The 18,645-nt window shown below is 42.3% G+C and overlaps 1 protein-coding gene across 6 annotated transcripts in view; it reads left to right on the top strand.

Annotated features, from left to right (window-relative positions):
* The window catches only part of TLE1 (TLE family member 1, transcriptional corepressor), an 85,856-nt gene that overhangs the window by 11,802 nt on the left and 55,409 nt on the right, over positions 1–18,645 (top strand). For 3 of the 6 annotated variants that reach the window (XM_025423248.3, XM_025423249.3, XM_025423253.1), the window contains 2 exons: positions 14,763–14,825; positions 16,403–16,507. In XM_025423248.3, the coding sequence (XP_025279033.1) occupies positions 14,763–14,825; positions 16,403–16,507 (168 nt within the window). The remainder of the gene's footprint in view (positions 1–14,762; positions 14,826–16,402; positions 16,508–18,645) is intronic. The other 3 variants (XM_025423250.3, XM_025423251.3, XM_025423252.3) reach the window with 1 other exon arrangement.

Below are 18,645 nucleotides of genomic sequence, written 5' to 3' on the forward strand. Positions count from 1 at the left end.
ATGGGGCATCTGAGTGAGCAGTCATGGCTCCCATCCATTGAGTGCCCCTGTGCCCTATAGAACCTGTCTATAAATCCTTCCAGCCTCCTTTTGTGTAGATACTAATTATTTCTCCTTGCTAAAGCGAAAACAGCCTGGTAGGTTAGGATGGCAATAGAGGGTAGTTATCTAGAGTAAGTGAGTTTCTTACGCAGGAGTGTTTACATTGGTGCCTGGCACTTGGGCACCCTGAGGGAAGGATACTTTGTTCTTGAAATTGATTACCTAGATATATTATCGGTCCCTTTAAAACTGTCCCCTGCTCTTGGAATTCTAGGCCATGCTGCCATCTTGTTTTTCCAAGCCCAGCAGCTTCCTTCCTCCTTGCATTATTCACTTCTCGTTATTTCCCTTCAATTACAAAGGTTTGTATTTGTTTCCTTCTAAGCTCTGAAGCATTTGTCTTTAGGCTTCAGAGGAAACTTTTTTTTTTTTTTAAATCACCTATTGGCAGCCTCTGTTGTCCAAGGAATCTAGAAGAATTAAAAATGCTTTATTTAGGCCAAACAGCACAATGTGCCCTTGGAAGGCAACAGCCTTAAGTAGTTAATACGACTACCAGTGGGAACAGAGTTCCGTTGAGTTCTTTCATTTAAGGGGATGGAGAAGCAACAAAGAGGATTTGATTCGTTTTGTGGAAGTGAGTTTGGGAGAATAAAGGATGATAGGTGCGTGCTTGCTTATTTATTTATTTATGCAATGTAGAAAATCCAACTCTTAGTTGGAAGACAGGCTTTGTCATCCTGAAAAAAAGGAGGTGAGAATTATCAAGTGAAGTTGTTGTTTGGTTAGAGAAGGAAAAAGTCCCCAGCCTTGGTAAGGTAGACGTACAGACCGTTTTCTTTTAGCTGTGGAAACTTGTAAGATGTTAGGCAGAAGTTTGAGTAGATACTTGTGTTACGTTCTCCACGGGCTTGAGATCATTGTAGACTGGCACAGTCCACAGCTGCCACTTATGTGCTAGTACATGGGGAAGCAGGAAAAAAAATGCAAGGGGAGAAAGGCAGGGGCATTGGGATTAGATACAGTGGAAGTCTAGGTTTTCGGCTCTTACTGCCATGCACGATGGCATAGATGCCGTAGAAACTTCTTGGATGTCATTGTAAGTGTTTGGGGTAGAAGAGAGCACAGTTCAGATTGTGCCAGTACCTGCCCTCACACTTGCTTTAAAGGCTCGGCAGCCTGCTGACATCTGTGTGCTGAGAAGCCCTACGTTGCTATCTCTCTGTGTTGAGCTTGAGAAGGGGTCCTGAAGTCCTGAGTATCTATCTGCAGGGGAAGCACGAGGTTCTCGACAACCCACTTAGCCTGCCAGTTGGCCCAGGTTCTGGAGCCTTTTACATTTGTGAGCCGCTGGCTCTTCTACAGTGCCTGGGCTGTGAGCTCCCACTTGCAAAGCCAGTCTCCTTGCACAGCTACCAAGACAACTGGAATTGGACCACTGAAATGTATCCAACTTCTGTACTTTTTAGCTGACCAAAGGCCAGAAGCATACCACTAACTCTAGAGGGAAATTGCTGACTTTTGGATCTCATGAGAAATCTGTATTCCATAACTGACTTACCCTAGATGTGCTATTCGTGCATTAAATAAAGTACAAAGAGGTGTCACACATTTTGGCTATGTGGCTTTCTCTAAGGGTACAGAGATTTTTAAACTAGTTGTTGAATCTGCATCCATTCTTATTTCTTGACTAATGCGTCAGGTATGGCTTCCCCACCTAAAGAGCCCAGACAGATCAATGTCAGTGCTCTAGTATCATCTTGTGTAGCCACTGCTTTGGTCGTTATTTTATCATATGTTTGAATACCCTCAAAAGCTGTGATTTTTAATTTTCTTTTCCTGATTAGTTTGTAGCATCACTCTTGTTGATTTTCCTCAAAGTATTTAAATTGCTCAGGGTTTGTATGGAATGATTACCAATTGTTCCTTCTCAAATTAAAACAGTATAAAAGGGAAGGAGCTTTTGAGTAGACTTTGCACTGTGAGAATATTGGTATTGACACCATTTATAATTTGGAGTACAGTTTGAAGACCAGATTCTACTGTTTGTCGCATACTGGTTAATATGGCTGTAAAGAGGAGATGAATGTGGCTACTTTTCCAAGTCTATTACTCAGGAGGACTGTAAATTTGATTGGCTGTTACAATTCTAGCAGAATCATTCGATTTGAGAGCAATAGAAAGATAAGATATCCAATTACCCAAATGATTTGCAGGGTTAGCCAACGTTGTCATGGAGACACGAGTTGGAACAAATTAAATTTTAAGCAATAAAATAATCTTAAAGCCCGTCTGGGAACAAGAAAATTTGGCAGTGGCACTTACCTGAATTGAATCTTAGCTTGACACGATGTTGTTTGACATTGATATACTGTGGGGGCCTAAACTTATATATGGTGCAGCATTACCTTAAAAAGGTAGCTCGGCCAAACCAGTGAAGGGGAGTATTAGTATAAAGTCAGGATATTAACATTTATTCCATGGCTTAATTGATAATTAGGCTCTGGGTTCCCAGGAATATTTTGTATCTAAGGATTGAAATGCCTTAATAATGATTAAGCAGCATTAATTGGACACTTGGAAAAAAAATTATTTCGTAGCAGCATGCAGTTTCTGGAACCGCCGCTGTTCCCCTGTGTGTGTGTGTGTGTGTGTGTGTGTGTGCACGCGCGCTAGCAGATGTAATAGAAATCGTGTGGCTGTCTTTTGGTGGGGGGTGGAGGTGTAAGTATGCATATATTTGCATGTACAAACACGGAGATTTTGGCACATGCCCCTGCACTGCAGATAATTCTCTGTATTCGTTAAAATTTCTGCTTTGCAGTACTGCTTGCAGACTGGAAAATTGCGTTCCAAACTTGAGCCCATGGCCTAAAACCCGAGTAAGTGTCGGTCTGGGGCTTAGAAGGTTATTTCCCCTTATTAATGTATTGTTTAACTGGTTCCTGGCTTGTGCCGCGGATTTGGAAACAGCCGAGTGGCCCAGAAGGAGGGAGGGGAGGGCCTTTTATCCACATGCCTATTAGACAGATGGAGATGAAAATTGGTCTGAGGTCAGGCCATTTGCAGCGTTCTCGAAGCCTTCGATTTTCCTCTCATCCTCACCACAGATCATCTCAAATGATTCAGTAATGACCAAAAGTGCAACATTGACCTTTATTCCCTGGTGGATTACTGTGTTTCACAGTCCAAATGGCAGGAAGTCTATTCTCTTCTTCCAGAAGGAGCTCAGCATTATCGAGCCAGCCCAGCCCTGTGGGAACCAGTATAACAGAATATGGGGTTCAGTTTGGTTTCTGCTGCTCTGGGAAATGAGAATTGACATGTCCCAAACCCACATAATTAATGAAAGGGTATCTGGGATGCTTTCTGAAAACACACAGGAGCACATGAATTGATTTGCCCACTTGTAAAAGAACTGGCGAGTTACAGGAGCAGTAACTTCTGGGGACCCATGGCTTATGACTTGCCCTCACATTCATGGCCCTATTTGTTCCCCCTTTATATAATGTTTCCCCCAGTGTAGCTTAGCACAGTGACCTTGTAACATTGGATCACTTTCAAGTTCTAAGTTGGCATGTCTGGGTAGAAGGAGACTTCGGGCTTTTCTTTGACATGCTTTTAATTATATATATCTTAGGTCAATCCATGGAACCCTGAATAAATGATCTCTTATGCAAGACACTTTTTTTTTTCTTTATCCCCTGAAAGGAGCTTAGTTGTTATCTTGAAAATAGGTAATTATTTTTCTGTCACTTCAATTTCTCTGTGGATTGTATTGTGATGCAATGATCAGGGATTTTTTTTTTTTTTGAGTTTTTTAGTAATTTAATTTGTATTTAAAATGATATTCCTGTTTGCCTCCACCTGCATAGCTGAGTAAATAGTCTGTGAATCTTTAATACACCAGTGAAGTCTGTCATCTAGAATCCTTGTACTTACCGTCTTCTAAATATTTAAAAGCTTTTGCAAAAGGAGGATGCGTTGAAAATTTTCGCCAGCATCCCACATTTCATTTTAATCATGATCTAAGATGCTTTCAAGAAAATAATTTTTTTTCTTGACTGTTGATTTCAGTGTGCACAAGCTCTTTTTCTACCTCAGTGGCTCCCAACCTGTGATGCCCCATGCTTGCTGCATTCTAGAGTTTTGCAGGCTTGTTGGCACACAATGTGAATTGAAAAGAGAATACTTGGAACGTCTAGGTGGCTCAGCGGTTGGGCAACTGCCGTCGGTTCAGGGCATGATCCTGGAGTCCCGGGATCAAGTCCCACATCAGGCTCCCTGCATGGAGCCTGCTTCTCCCTCTGCCTATGTCTCTGCCTCTCTCTCTGGGTCTCTCATGAATAAATAAATAAAATCTTTAAAAAAGAAAGAAAGAAAAGAGAATCCCAGGTTCCAATGGGGAAGGCCAGAAACTTTGTCTTCCTTTCCAAAGGATCATCTCTCCAGTAGCTCAGCCTGGGAGCAGTAAAGCCCAGAAGTGAGACTTCCCAGTTGAGACTGAGTTTAGGGCTCTGAAGGCTTTGCCTTGGGCCCTCACCATCACAACCACATATCTAACTTGTGGCCACCATGCCATGTGGCACTAATGGCATAGGCCTCCTGATAGAGCAGCTGCTTTGCCTAAGAAGTTGCTTTAGAAGAAGAGTAGCAGATGTCATGTATGTGTGTGGGTGATTACACTGCAGAATGCTTTCAAAATTAGGGAATCCTTGGGGTGCCTGGTGGCTCGGTTGGTTAAGTGTCCCAACTCTTGATTTCAGCTCAGGTCATAATCTCGGGGAGATCAAGCCCCCATGACAGGCTTCATACCTGTCAGCATGGAACCTGCTTAAGATTCTCTCTCCCCCAACCCCCATGTCTGTGTGTGTCTGTGTGTGTGTGCATGTGCGCACATGTGCTTGCTCTCTCTCAAAAATAAAGTAAAATTAAATTAAATTTAAAAATTAGGGAACTGCTGGCTCATAGTCGCTCCAGGCAGGAATTTCCTCTCCCACTGTATGGATTGGCTAAAGGCTCCAATCTTTTAGGGAAATACACCCCACTGTCCAGTGATCTCCAAACAAAATGTGGGGAGCTATGCAATGATTAATGTTAAAGCTAATGAGAACTAGTGCTTTATAGATAGTATGCACTGCTTATTTGCTTTGTCATGATGGAAGATGTGGAGATACTGATTGTAGATGGTTGGAAGTCAGTGCCAACCAAAGACAGGTTATACAGGCCCAAAAGGTAGCTGCATTGAAAAAGAAATGTTATAAATTTTATTGAGAGGAAAATAACATTACAAATTCTGAAAAGCGGGCAGCCCTGGTGTCGCAGTAGTTTAGCGCCGCCTGCAGCCCGGGGTGTGATCCTGGAGTCCCGCCATCGAGTCCCATGTTGGGCTCCCTGTGTGGAGCCCGCTTCTCCCTCTGCCTGTGTCTCTGCCTCTCTCTCTCTCTCTCTCTCTCTCTCTCTCTCTCTCTCTCTCTGTGCCTCTATGAATAAATAAATAAAATCTTAAAAAAAAAAAAAACAAATTCTGAAAAGCAAGAGTCTCACAAAACCTGGTTTTCAGAGGTAACTGGAGTTTTGCATATCCCCATGCAGTCTTTGTCTTTACATAGGCATATTTTATTTTCGTGATTGTAATTTTAGCCTTCGTGCCAGGATGATGTAGTCTGCTTTTCCTCCCACTAATCCTGCTATTGTATGATATTATCTAATTTCTCATGAGCTCCCTAATGACTAAGACCTGTGAAGAGGGTGAAAGGTGTAGGCTTGCTCTGGGTGTGTTCCAGGAGACTTGTTCTCTTTCCATTCTGAGAACAATAGGTGGTGACTTCATGGTTCTGTTCTGTGATTCACCCCACAGAGTGTGTCTTGAAAACCTTCTGTGGCGTCGCAGTGCATTTTCCTTTAAGGCTACCAAAAGCTGTCTTTTTCCATCATGGGACAAGTTGGTACGATTTCATGTGAACAGCACTTGCTGAACTCCATAACAAGGGTTTCTGAATAATGGAAATGTGCTGTTTGGGCCCTGAAACAGCTGCGATGCTTTTGTCAAGGATGCATCTTTACCAAAATGACAAATTAAAGCCCAAATGCTCTGCTTGGCAACAGTTGGGTCAAAACATTTAAGTCATTAATTAGAAGGAACTGAAGGGGGAAAATTTTACACAAATAACACAGCGTTGCAGACTCAACTTCATCTTGGAAAATGCAACTGAATTCTTAAAAAAAAAAAAAAAATGAGGGCTCCCCTCAAGTGGGGCCTGCCAAGCTTGTCATTTGCAAATAAATCAAAAGACCATCATTGCAGGACAGAGAACCAATGAATAGAGTTGCTTTGTCATTCTTTGATGGGCCCCACACTCAAGCCTGCTATTAAAAATGAATGCATTCAAGAGGCTCTGCATTAAGAACATAAACAATTAAGGGCACTTGAGTTGCTCTGCTGAGAGCTGCCGCGAAGATAGGAGAGCTTTCTCCGGAGATGCAGGCCCCTGCAATCTGCCTCGTGAGGAGCCAGAGAATGGGAGCAATTAGTGTTGCTATCTCCGCCCCGGCAGCCTTTAGCAGGGCTGTTTTTTTTTTTCCTCCCCTACTTCTTCCTTTTAACCCCTCCCTGTTTTCGGAGAAGCTGCGAGTGTGAAAGATGAGCAGGGAAAGGATGGAGTATGCGCCCAGTTGGAAAGGGCTCAGGTTTAGAACACGGTAGGAGCTGCCAAATGAGGGGGAGTTAGGACATAAAAGTTATTATCTGCCAGTAATTGGTGACTTCTGTTCTGATTAATTGAGCCACTAAAGGGTTTCTGTCATCTGGTACTCTTTGTTTTGTTTTAATCATAGGGTTTAAGAAGGGGCGAGACTATGTTGCCAGGGATGGTATCATTTAAATGAATATTGTTTGAGGTTTCCCACAGTAGGCAAATGTGCTCCTTCACCCCTGGGTTGTGTTCCTGCCATGGGCTTGGTTTATAAAAAATGGGCAGAGAAGGGCACCATTGCTCATGGCTAGGCCTTGGAGGAGAGGCGGGTCGGATCTCCTTGCCTGCTTGTTTCTGACCCCAGGCAGGATTTGCTCACCTTTCAGCCCTTTCTCACTGGGCACTTGTGCTGATTGACGGGGTGTAAGAGGACCTGGTATGTGTACTAAGTAGTAGATGCCATCACTGTCTTGGCGGACCGTTGTCTGTGGTTCTCAAAGTGGGGTTCCCGGTTCAAGAACTGCAGATCACCTGGGAACTTGTTAGAAATGCAGATGCTTGTGCTGCAGACCTCCTGACTCAAACTCTGGGAGTGGGGCCCAGCCATCTGTGTTTTAACAAGCCTTTCATGTGATCTCACTGCCCCCTTAAGTCTGAAAACCACTGACAACCTCGTTAAACCATTAAAACCACAGAGAGAGGCCAAGCCCTTTTCATTTGGATTTCCCCAAAATGTGGTTAGTCCTTTATGAACATAATTCTATTTTAAACAGAAGGCTACACTGATGCATTAGAATCTAAGATAAAATTACCTTTGCATGCATGTGCTGGTGAAGCAAGGTGCCATTATGGGAGACAGGCTGGTGAAATGCCAACCTTCTGAAGACAGTCTGTAGGCAGGGAACCTTTCTCCTCCTGTGAAGGGCAGCTGGGAGACTATCGGGAGATTATTTACAGTGTTCCTCATATATCATTTTAGGTATGCAATTTTTGTTCAAACATCTTAAATTTTTCTTAGGTATATCCTGATGTCATCTTTAGGATCTAGAGATGTATTTTTGGATGGGTTTTTGTGGATTTTGCTTTACTGGGGTGCTAGATTGCCTGATGTTAGGGCTGACGCACTAATGAAAGGATGAAAGTGAGGTTATTTGGCTGGCTGCTCTTTGTTTGCCATTTATAACCCAGGTCCCTTATAAGATTCCTCCCCTGCCTTGCTGAGCATTTCTGCCATGCCACCACCGGCAGACGGGGGCTGCTTCTTGTGGTGCTGTTGTTGGCTGAGGGATGACATGCTCTTGACTTTGCGCTGCTGTGGTCCTACTTGGGCGTCTTGCTTTGCAGACAAGGCTGAGTTCATCAGCTTTGTTTCTGGTTTTGAGTGTGTCCCAGTTTCCCACTTCCACTTCCTAGAGAAAGGAGTAGGCAGAGGAAGTGACTTCTAATATTGCTTTATGATCCCAGGCAAATCATTTACTGTAGGCATTGGTTTCTGCACTGTGATAAGAGGATTGTAAGAGAGCTGGGCACCCAAAGGGTTTTAGGGTTTGCCAGCATTGTTGTGAGTCAGCGCCACCGTCAATCACAGGAGTAGTGGGCCTGACTGCCCTTCTCTCCCTTCCCTGGGTAATCACACGTTAAAACAGTCAATCATGGGTGGTGTTTTCAAGGTCACTGGAGGGGGGAAAAGTTACAGATAACCCTGCCACCCCAGCATAATCACTGTTTTTATTTTGGGTATCAAGTTATAGCACTTGGCCACATGCATAAGTTAAAAAAAAAATAGACACATTAACACCACATCTTTGTTCTCTTCCTGCTTCATCTAGTGAACGTGTTGGCCATTTAAGCATCATTATCCATCAAAATCACTTTAATGGTTACTGGCCATGCCTTTGGGTTGATGTAGTGTAGTTAACCATTCTCCTAGTATTAGACAACTGACTTATCAGGAGGGCAAATGTTAACTTTTTCAAAAACTCTGCAGATGGTTGTGATGTGTGGAACTGCTGTTCTATCTTTACCTGGCTTTTTCTCTTTTGCTTTGAAACGAGTGCTGCAGTGAACAGCTTCATGCATGGAATGCTTTTCATCTGAACTATTTCCTTAGGATACATTCTTAGCTGTGGGAAGCCTTACCAAAGGGTTTGAATAATTTCATGCTCTTGAAACACATTGCCCACCTCTTTCCAAGATGACTGTACCAATTTACTCTGTCATCAGTAATATACGATTGTTCCAGCTTCCCAGAGGACTCATCATTGTGGGATTTTTTTAATTTTTTTAAATAAAATAACTTAACTGGTGTGGAATGACCCTCCTTACACACAACAAAATCTGCATTTTATTTGGTTACTGGTGAGGTTGGACTCCCCCCACCCCCACCCCCACCCCCCTGTGTTTCAGGCTGTCATTTCACAGACTCAGAAATCCAGTCAGAAGGGATTTAGAGATTATTTATTTCCTTTTTTTGTATGCTTTGTTTTCATGTTCTTGCCCATTTATCTGTTGCCAGACACTTCTTACCAACACTCCACTGTGTTTTTCTCTTGGCTTCCCGCTTGGTTCAAGGAAACCAGAAGATCGGTTTGCCAGCCCTCAGCACAAGCAGCATTTTTTATGATCCATCAATTTGCAATTTAATGGTGGTGGAGTTTCCCCTCCCTAAGCTGACTTTGGGCAAGGTGCCATTGGATTGCTTTGAGACCCACGGGCAATTACTCTTGAGCAGTCTTCGCCCTGTTTTGAGCTTCAGACAACACTCAATATATATTACTCTCTGCATAGCAGAGAAGGGGACAGACGTTGGGTAGTGGGGTCTTCAGTCTAGTAGACAAGGTGTAAGGAATATGAAAAGGTGGAGAGCTGAGCTCTCAGGAATCATAAAATCCTAAAACTTTAAGTTTAGGAAGAACATTCCATGTTCCATTAAGAGCCTTGCAGAATACACTAGGTTTTGGTTCATTGCAGGCCCTGGAGGGGTTTGTCCATATTGAAGTTAAAATACGCATGTACACCAATCTCATACTTCAAGACAGGATTTTGTCCTGTAAACAAAGCCTTATTCAAACACCATTTATAAACAGTTTATCTGGTTGCATCTTGGCCATTGAGTTGAAGGTGTGCGGGGATTCTATGAAGCATTCTTTTTGTGGGGCAGGTCTGGCAAGGAGCTGTGTCAGGGTTCACTAGGAGTCTTGCTCTCATGCTTCCCGTCTTGCATGGAGAAGACTTTAATGCCAGAAGCTGTTATGAAACTCTATGGAACCTTTAGGTAAACAAGATTTTAAACATAGAAGCTTACTAAGGAGGGCACTTGATGAGACGAGCACTGAGTGTTATATGTTGGCAAATTAAATTTAAATAAAATGTTTTAAAACTAATAAACACAGAGGCCTAGGTTGCTAAATGACAGTAAATGCTGTGGAGGATTATGCATGGCCTGGACAAGTACTTATTGGTGTTACGGGGCAGCTTCGAAGTGGATTTAAGGAAGGCCTCCAAGGGTCAGGGTAGTAGTAGTAGAGCACTTGGCACTAGTGTAGCTATAGCTGACATAGTTGGTCACTTGATTCTGACGAAACACTGGGGTCATTTGGCAGAGATCTGGGGCCCAGCAGTGGGAGTGACTTCCCTGAGGACACCGAGTACTCACTCATTTGCTGAGATGGAAACCCAAGTTTTTGGATTATCAGGGCCCACGCTATTACCATAAGCAAATCAGTGAGGGAAGTTGGCACTGACAAGGAGAATAACAGATAGTTCTGGACAGGTAATTTGGATTCCTGCTTCCTGCTACCTCAGTATGTGGCAGCTATCCATGAAGGAAGGCTTGGTGCTGGGGCCTTTGACCTGCTCGTTAAGTTTCTGGGCATGAAGTTTCCTTGCAGATCTGGTTTGGGGAAAGCTCTTGACAGCCTAAATGTTGTTGCCTTACGTGGTGTCATAAATACAGGAACAGGAAAATTTATATATAAGCATTATGACTTACCGAATATATCTTCAGCTTTGGGCAGAAGAATGATTTCTAGAGGGAAAATACGGTTCTCCTTTGCATTTTTTCCCCCTGGAGCTGTCCAGCCTTCAGAGCACATAGAAGGCAGTCTTAAAAGAGTCATAGAACTTTCTTAATACCTGCTGAAGCCGGGTGAAATGTCCAGTTTAACCTGCTTACAAACTCTGTAGTCAGGAGTAGAAGCACAGGTGGCAAACTGGTACTTGTTATATTGTGCTAAATTAAAGGTCTTATCAGAATATCCTTGCATTGAAGCAAGAGATAATACTAAGGAATTACTGTCTGCTTTTATGCTGCTGTCCACGCTCTTTTAAGAGTTGGGGAAAACGTTTGTGAAACCATCCTCGGGTGGCAGTGATATTTCGGAGCTCACAAAGCCCTGTCTGGGAAACAGGTTGCATCCTCACTCTGCCAGAAGGGTAGGTACTCTTGTTAGGGAGAACCAGGGCAGCTTGAAGAATTTCAGGGTAAACCAGAGGTGAGATCTGAATTTAGCTTTGTAGGCCCAAATCAAGCTCATTTGTCAGAGGCTCCGTTAAGATGAGGGTTTAGAGACCTGGCAGAGGGGGGAAGACAGCTGGGCTAATAGCCTCCTCTGTTGCTCTGATTTCCATTCTTTCTCCGGACCATTGATTGAGAATTCCCAGGACAGATGGCATGGCTTTTGACGTCTCTTCATCGGTTTGAGTTTTGATCTTTCACCTTCTTCTTCTGTTTCAATCTTATGTACTCTTACCTAATTTATATTGTTTATGCCTTAACCTGTACTTCTTGTGTTTTTAGTGACTTTGATAATTATTGAAGGTTTATGAGTTCATTCCATTTAGGGTCTAAACTGTCCCCTGACAGTTAAGTTCAGTTCTACCTTGAAGCCATTCTATGTAATAACACATATAATTATCATTACTAATTAAAGAGATCCATCTTTTCTTAAACCAAAATAAATTCCATTAGCAGTGCTAGAAGAAAATTAAGAATGGCCTCTATGATTTTTGGGTGTTCTAACCCTGACCCTAAAGTCAAGAACACAGGAAAAATATCCCTTAGTAAGTGATCACATAAAAATTTAAAGTTACTCATGGCCAAAAAAATCCGTGGTAAGCAAGGTTGAAAGACTAGTGGCAAGCTGGAAAAACTATGGAAAAAGGGTCAATATTTATTATATGGCAAGAACTATTACAAAAAGACAGTGATGAGTAGTAAATACCCAAGGAAAAATAATGGAAAGAAAATAGAAAGTGGACCAAAAAATATGTGAGAAGATGTTTAGGTACAGGAAGAATCTAAGTAATGCAAATAAAAACGAAGTCATTGTTTTAATCTATTAGATGGATAGAGATTTTAAAAAGGTCAACAAAACCCAATATTGACATTGGGTAGGAGAGCAAGCCCCCTCATAGACTAGTGATACTGTAAATTGGTAACCTTTTCTGCAGGGCAGTTTATCAGCATGCATTACAATGTAAAATATGTATACACTTTGACCTAGCAGTTTCACTTCTTCCTTTTAGAGATCTATGTAGAGGGTTATTCGACACAGAGTTTGTAATTTTGGAAAATTAGATGAAATATAAATACCCACTGATACCGGGAGTGCACCAGTATGCTTGTATGGTGGAATGATGTCTTTATTCATGTTTGTATTTATTGAGTGGGAGGGCACCCATTTATACATTTTTGGGTGGAAATAATGTATTATTGAAAAGCAGTGAATAATATAATGGGACCCCGTGGTATAGGAAGTGTATCTTTCCACCCTGGGCTTGTGCACATGTATGTAATGAGAGCCTGGAATGATCCTTTCCAGAATCACCAAAATGTTGTTAGTCATGGATATTCCGGGATGATAGACTTAAGGTTATTTTAACTTTATTTTATATTTCTGTATATATATCTCAATGTGTGCCTGTGTATGCTCAAAATGAGCCTATGTCCTCTTTAAAAGTGGACCTTAAGTGTGCATTTTGGAGAACGGGAAAGTACGGACTGCTGTTGGACTGTACGGTAGGTATGGAATAGGGAATAAGGACCTACAAGTCCGCAAAGGGCAGCTCTACTCCTACATGGGTACCCTAATATATGGTGCAGAACCCTGTTGTAAAGGAAGGGAAGTCTACCCATACTTTCAAGGAGAGCCATGACCTTGAGTTAGAGTCCGTGGCTCTGATCAAATGAGCTGGGTGGGGCTGACCCAGTTCTGTTTTTGCACCTGGTACAGCTGCATCTTTTTTGCATAGATCTGTTTGCCCCGCTGGTTAAAGCAAGGTCATGGGTTTGCTCTCTACCCTGAGCATTTATTTCCCCCTCTCTTCCAAGGAGAGGTCTGTAACCCTATCTCATTGGTGGTCAGGGAGAATTGAGTTGGTTTGGCCTAAGTCCCATCCCATAAAACCAAAGTCCTTGTTGCTTAGTTAACTGGAATTATCCTGGAGGAGAAAGGCAGCTCTTTTTAATATGCTTGATTATACAGCTTCTGGGCTTTCTACTTTATCTTGCTTACTCCATTCTCTGGGCATAGTCTATATGCTTCATAATTTTCTTCTCATGCTCCTTTTCATCACCTAATTCGGTAATAGAGGTGGCATTAGTAAGCATTGACAGAAAATGATGAAATAAATAAGGTCAAGGCTGGGCCTTTGTAGATGACCTTTTTTTGTTTTGTTTTGTTTGTTTTGTTTTTAAGGCAGAACTGGTTCTTCAGAATTAGAGGAAAGCAGAGCTGCTTTGCATTGCTGGAGGATGTTAGAGGCTGGGTGGGCAGAGTACTATTTATTGCCTCCCTTGGCCAGTTTATCCCTTGCAGCAGAGGGACTGCTGTGGATTTGGAACTGAGCGGGGACTTCTCTTACTTTCTTTATAAAAGCCTGTGCCACAGACCCTCAGGACACATTTTGTGACATCCAGCTGACCCATGGGGCTCTCCCAGCAAGGTGTACATTTGATACCTCACTGTGGTGATACTTGACAGATAAATACCCAGAGCACCTCGACCTGACCCTCATACTGGCCTTGGGTGCTGTTTCAGCTATGTTTCTTTGGCCTGTTTGCAATAGACTCATTGAGGGCTACTAATGTTGAAGTCCTGTTTGAGTTGTATAAAAGTTAGGTTGTATAAGAGTTGGGACAAGCAGGAAGGTCTGTGGGCTCCTCTTGCTCTCACTCTTGACCTTATCTTGAAGGCTAGACCCAGTTTGATGGTGCCCCTGCCCCACTGGCTTACTACACCAGTTGGAATGAACTTGCTATAATGACATAAAAACATGTAGTATGGAGCACCTGGGTGGCTCAGTAGTTGAGCATCTGCCTTTGGCTCAGGGCGTGATCCTGGGGTCCTGGGATAGAGTCCCGCATCAGGCTCCCCATAGGGAGCCTGATTCTCCCTCTGCCTATGTCTCTGCCTCTCTCTGTGTACATCTCATGAATGAATGGATGAAATCTTTATTTTTTGTTTTAAAGATTTTATTTATTTATTCATGAGAGACAGAGAGAGAGAGAGAGAGGCAGAGACACAGGCAGAGGGAGAAGCAGGCTCCATGCAAGGAGCCCGACGTGGTACTTGATCCCGGGTCTCCAGGATCACACCCGGGGCTGCAGGCAGCGCTAAACCGCTGCGCCACTGGGGCTGCCCACGGATGAAATCTTCAAAAAAACAACAACAACAAAAAAAACAGTTCAATAGTACACCATAATTGAATAAGCATATGAGGGGGTTTGCACTCACCAGGTTAAAGGACCGTATAGCCTTAAACCACGTAGATTTTCCGACTCAATTAAGCTGCCCATTATCTTTTCTTTAAGTGACCAATAAAGTGTGCGATTATGTCTTACTTTGCAAGTGGGATTAATATCTACTGTTTATCTCAAGATAAATATTAGCAACATAGCTTGGGAAAGCAATTTTATGCCCTCCAGAGTGAGGTAGTGGAAGGCTAAAGTGTTGGGTATGAAGTTTTATCTTTCTGAACTGATTATCAAGTATACTAAACATTTATATGGCTTTGTCTTTATAGACTGAAATCGCCAAGAGATTGAATACAATTTGTGCACAAGTCATCCCATTTCTGTCTCAGGAAGTAAGTAAAACTGTTCAGCTGTTAAAGTGCAATTATGTTGCTTCTCTGTTTGCAAATTAGCTAGTTTTAAGATGTTAATTTTATCACAAGGAACAAGTGTGAAGAACATCTGTTACAGCTGAAGTGTGTAAACCCCCTGCTATTCCATCTAACAGATCTGAGGGCACACTGTAAAAGTGGTGACGATAGCTCAACCTCAAATTAATTTTTTTTTTCTGTGAAAGGCTGCAAAATGACAATCAAATGTAAAGCTTTCCTTTGCTTTGAGGAGTAGACTAAGCTTGGTAAGCCCCTGGTGATTCAAGTGTCCTTCTAGAGAGCTTTTCCTTTCCTGCATTTTGAAAATGGTTCCATCACAATTGACTTGACCATGGAAGCAGGTATTCCATTTGTACTTGTACATCAAGTCAGGTTGATGTAATGATGTCCACGGAGGACGAGAATGCTAATACTCCTAAGGATAAAATAAGAGTTTGCGTTACCGTGATGTACAGAGTCACTTACATATGTAAGCCATTTTATGAAGTTACAAAGTCACAGAGGTTGAACTTTTGTACTTTGAGAGGGAAAAGCTCTTCATATGAGTAATCTATGAAACTGATTCAAAACCAATATATTATAGTTTTGCCTGCAAGTTTACTTTACTTTACTTTCAGATACAAGCTAATAAATGATAACTGTGTTTTCAGCCTGGACAGGATGCATGTATCTTGAGACAGTGAAAAGCTTCCTGAACTCACAGCTAGAATACTGTGTCTGTTCTTGTTGGCATCTGCTGCTCCATAGTGGATAGCATAGGCTTCATCTCTGCCTTTCCTGGTGTAACATCTATTTGATGATAAAATTCAGATTTGTTGGCCTTTGGGATGGTGTCCTTAGACTTTAGTAATCCCAGATTCTGCCACAGCCTCATGCCTCTCTAAGCAAAGATGTGGCTTTGTTCTTATTTGTGAGTGGAGTTGGGAGGTATGCAGGGTGTTTCCAACCTGTGAACTAAGAGGGGGGGAGGGTATCCTTTTTTTTCCCCCTCAGGAGGATGAAAAATCTAAAGGCTAAATAAAGGAGAAGAATCCCCAGAGTTTCCACAAACTACTGGCGGGTTGAGATTTGTTGACTTGAGAAATAATGGAAGATTTAATGTTTAAATTTTAAGTATAGAAATGGGGGTTTTAAACCGGCTGTAAACTTTACCCACTCAAACTTACGGTGAACACCTTTCACAAACCTGGGTAATCCTCCAAATCCTCATACCATCGATTTTCTAAGGCTTCAGGTTATCAGTTTTGATGTCTTCGTTGACTTTTTTTTTTATCATTTCAACCCCAAAATTCCCATCAGAAGTTAAGTGGAGACTAGTGTTGGTTAGAAATAAGGAAAGCACCCGTTCTCTGTTTTCCTTTTCCTGCTGTACATGTGTTCTGTGAAATAATCAGTACTTGAGAAACTTCGCATTTAAATCCATATTCTACTTGGATCTGCATTGCATATGCTTTTATATTTTTGTTGTTGTTGTTGGAAGGTACAGTGAAGTTCTTTGGCTGCCTTGCTAACACTTTTTCTTCTTCTTGTTTTCAAAGCATCAGCAACAGGTGGCCCAGGCTGTCGAGCGTGCCAAACAGGTGACCATGGCAGAGTTGAATGCCATCATCGGGGTACGTGGCCTACCAGGTCTACCTCCTACAGTGTGTATAACCAGCTTTCATTTCTTATTAATTTGATGGCTTAATCTGTCTGTATATATCTACGTGTATATAATGTCGTGTAGGCTTATCGTTGGCCTGTCGGTCAGGGTGGGGGAGGAGGGCTCAGGTATGCCAAGGTGTGTTGAGGAAGACAGGTGAGCATAAGGTGATAGAAGCATTGTTAGGAGGGGAAGAAATGGGGAAATAGATGCAGTTTATACCCTGACACTTAAACCATCCTTGTAAAAGCTTCTAGTTAGAGTTTTAAATACTTTCCTGACTTCTGGCATCTAACTTTGGATCACAGTGAGGTCAGGACAGGTCTCAGGATGATCCTTTTATTTAGCCATTTTTGCTTTTTTGCCTTTTGCTTTCTGGGGTGTTAGACCCTGGTATAACTGTTTGCTCTTTCTCTTTCTTGTGCCTCTTGCATGAATTTTTAAGTGGCACCCCAATGAAAAAAGCTCTCTCTTGCCGTTGAAGAAGTGATAATTGTCTGCCCCAGTGCTCTCTAGCCTTTCACCAGGTTTCTGCTCTCCTGTGTTGAGTTCAGTTAGCGCTCCACGCTGGCAACTGGTTGTCAATCACAGGTCATTTGCTCTGCATTAATGAGCCCAGTGAACCGTGGGGTCCATCCCTCCCTTCCCCGCCCCCCCTGAGCTCGTCCTCACCACTGCAGGCCCTGAGACCCAGAGACGGTTTTCATGTTTTCTGCCCTTCCAGACTAAGCCAAAGAAGTAGCTGAAACAAGGGACCATCCTTTCTGATTTTATTCATATGTTAGTGCCTTGAGCGGATTCAAATCACTCATTTATCAATTTATGTTAATTGCTTGTGAGAAGATGCCCTGCTGGTCTTTATAGTTCCCTCAGACACTTTGTAATGATAATTAGACATGCTGCTGTACGGATTAAGAGTGCCATAGTCCAATGACGGCCACAGACAATGGAACCAGTTAATCCATCAGGGTTTAAAATTACATCCCAACTGGAGATGGAGAAAAAACATAAGAGCCAAGGAGGATTAAAGAATGAGCCTCAGCTTGAAAACTCTCCTTTCATCAGTTTCTCAATTGCCGATCTGCAGTCGGGTTGCCTGTGGTAAGCTATTGGCAGTCAATTAGGTGAAATAAAGTGGGAGGGTGACCTTCATTTCCTTTTAATAGCTTTTTCCTCCCTGAAATGGGGAGCTTCAGTGGATTTTCAGCTTAAATTTTATTCAAGCTGCTTTATTACACTTGACAGCTTAGCTCTGCATAAACAATTCTCCCCTCCTCCTCTTTCCCCCCCAGACCCAGGCTCTGCCTTTCTCCCCCCGCTCTTTAGATCACATTTTTGACTGTTACTTAGTGGGCTCTCTAATCACATTCAACAAAAAACACAATTACATCTGCATTTGTCGGCTGCCTTCTGTACCCTTTTCTTGTGTAATGAATTGCTTTATTTCAGAGATCAAATCAAATATTCACTGGTACTTTTGCATGTACCGTGTTTGATTAGCAAAGACTAATAGCAAATTGTACTTGTAGCTTGAGCACAGAAATTTTTTAACCCAAATGAATGAGGATGGAAAAGCCTGTTTTGATTAAAGAGAAACATATGCAAAGCAATGCTCAAGTACCCAGTTACACTTTGTGGAACATGTTTGTTTTCTGAGAGTCTCTAAATTTTTACATACCATTTCTTGATGGCGGCGAACCTCCTACCTGTAAATTCTCAAAGGCCCTGCCCAGTCCCACACATTAGGAAGGAGGAAATTGTATTAACCAGATGTTTATAGGTAATACTCCTTTTGAATTGAATCAGAAACTGAAAATGGCAGGTCGCTTTAGAAGGGCAGATGAATCGCTAATTTTATGAATGGCTTTCATCCAGGAAACATGTTGTTGAGATTATAAAGGCAGATTAGCTCTGATAGCTAGCAACAATAACCCAAATCAGTGAATTGGGCCTCGCACAAGACTTAACGCCAAGTGCATGTCTTCAGCGACTAGCATGTGCGGTTTTTCTAATTGTAATTTTTGGCTCAGTCTATTAATTTATGTCAGAAGGCTCTTTTAAAGTTTGTAGTGATCAATAATTATCCTGCACCGTAAGTTTCATGCTCTGGCATATGCTTGATTTTTGCTTGAAAGGAAT

The sequence above is a fragment of the Canis lupus genome, chromosome 1, assembly GCF_003254725.2.
Source record: "Canis lupus dingo isolate Sandy chromosome 1, ASM325472v2, whole genome shotgun sequence".
NCBI classification, from domain to species: domain Eukaryota; kingdom Metazoa; phylum Chordata; class Mammalia; order Carnivora; family Canidae; genus Canis; species Canis lupus.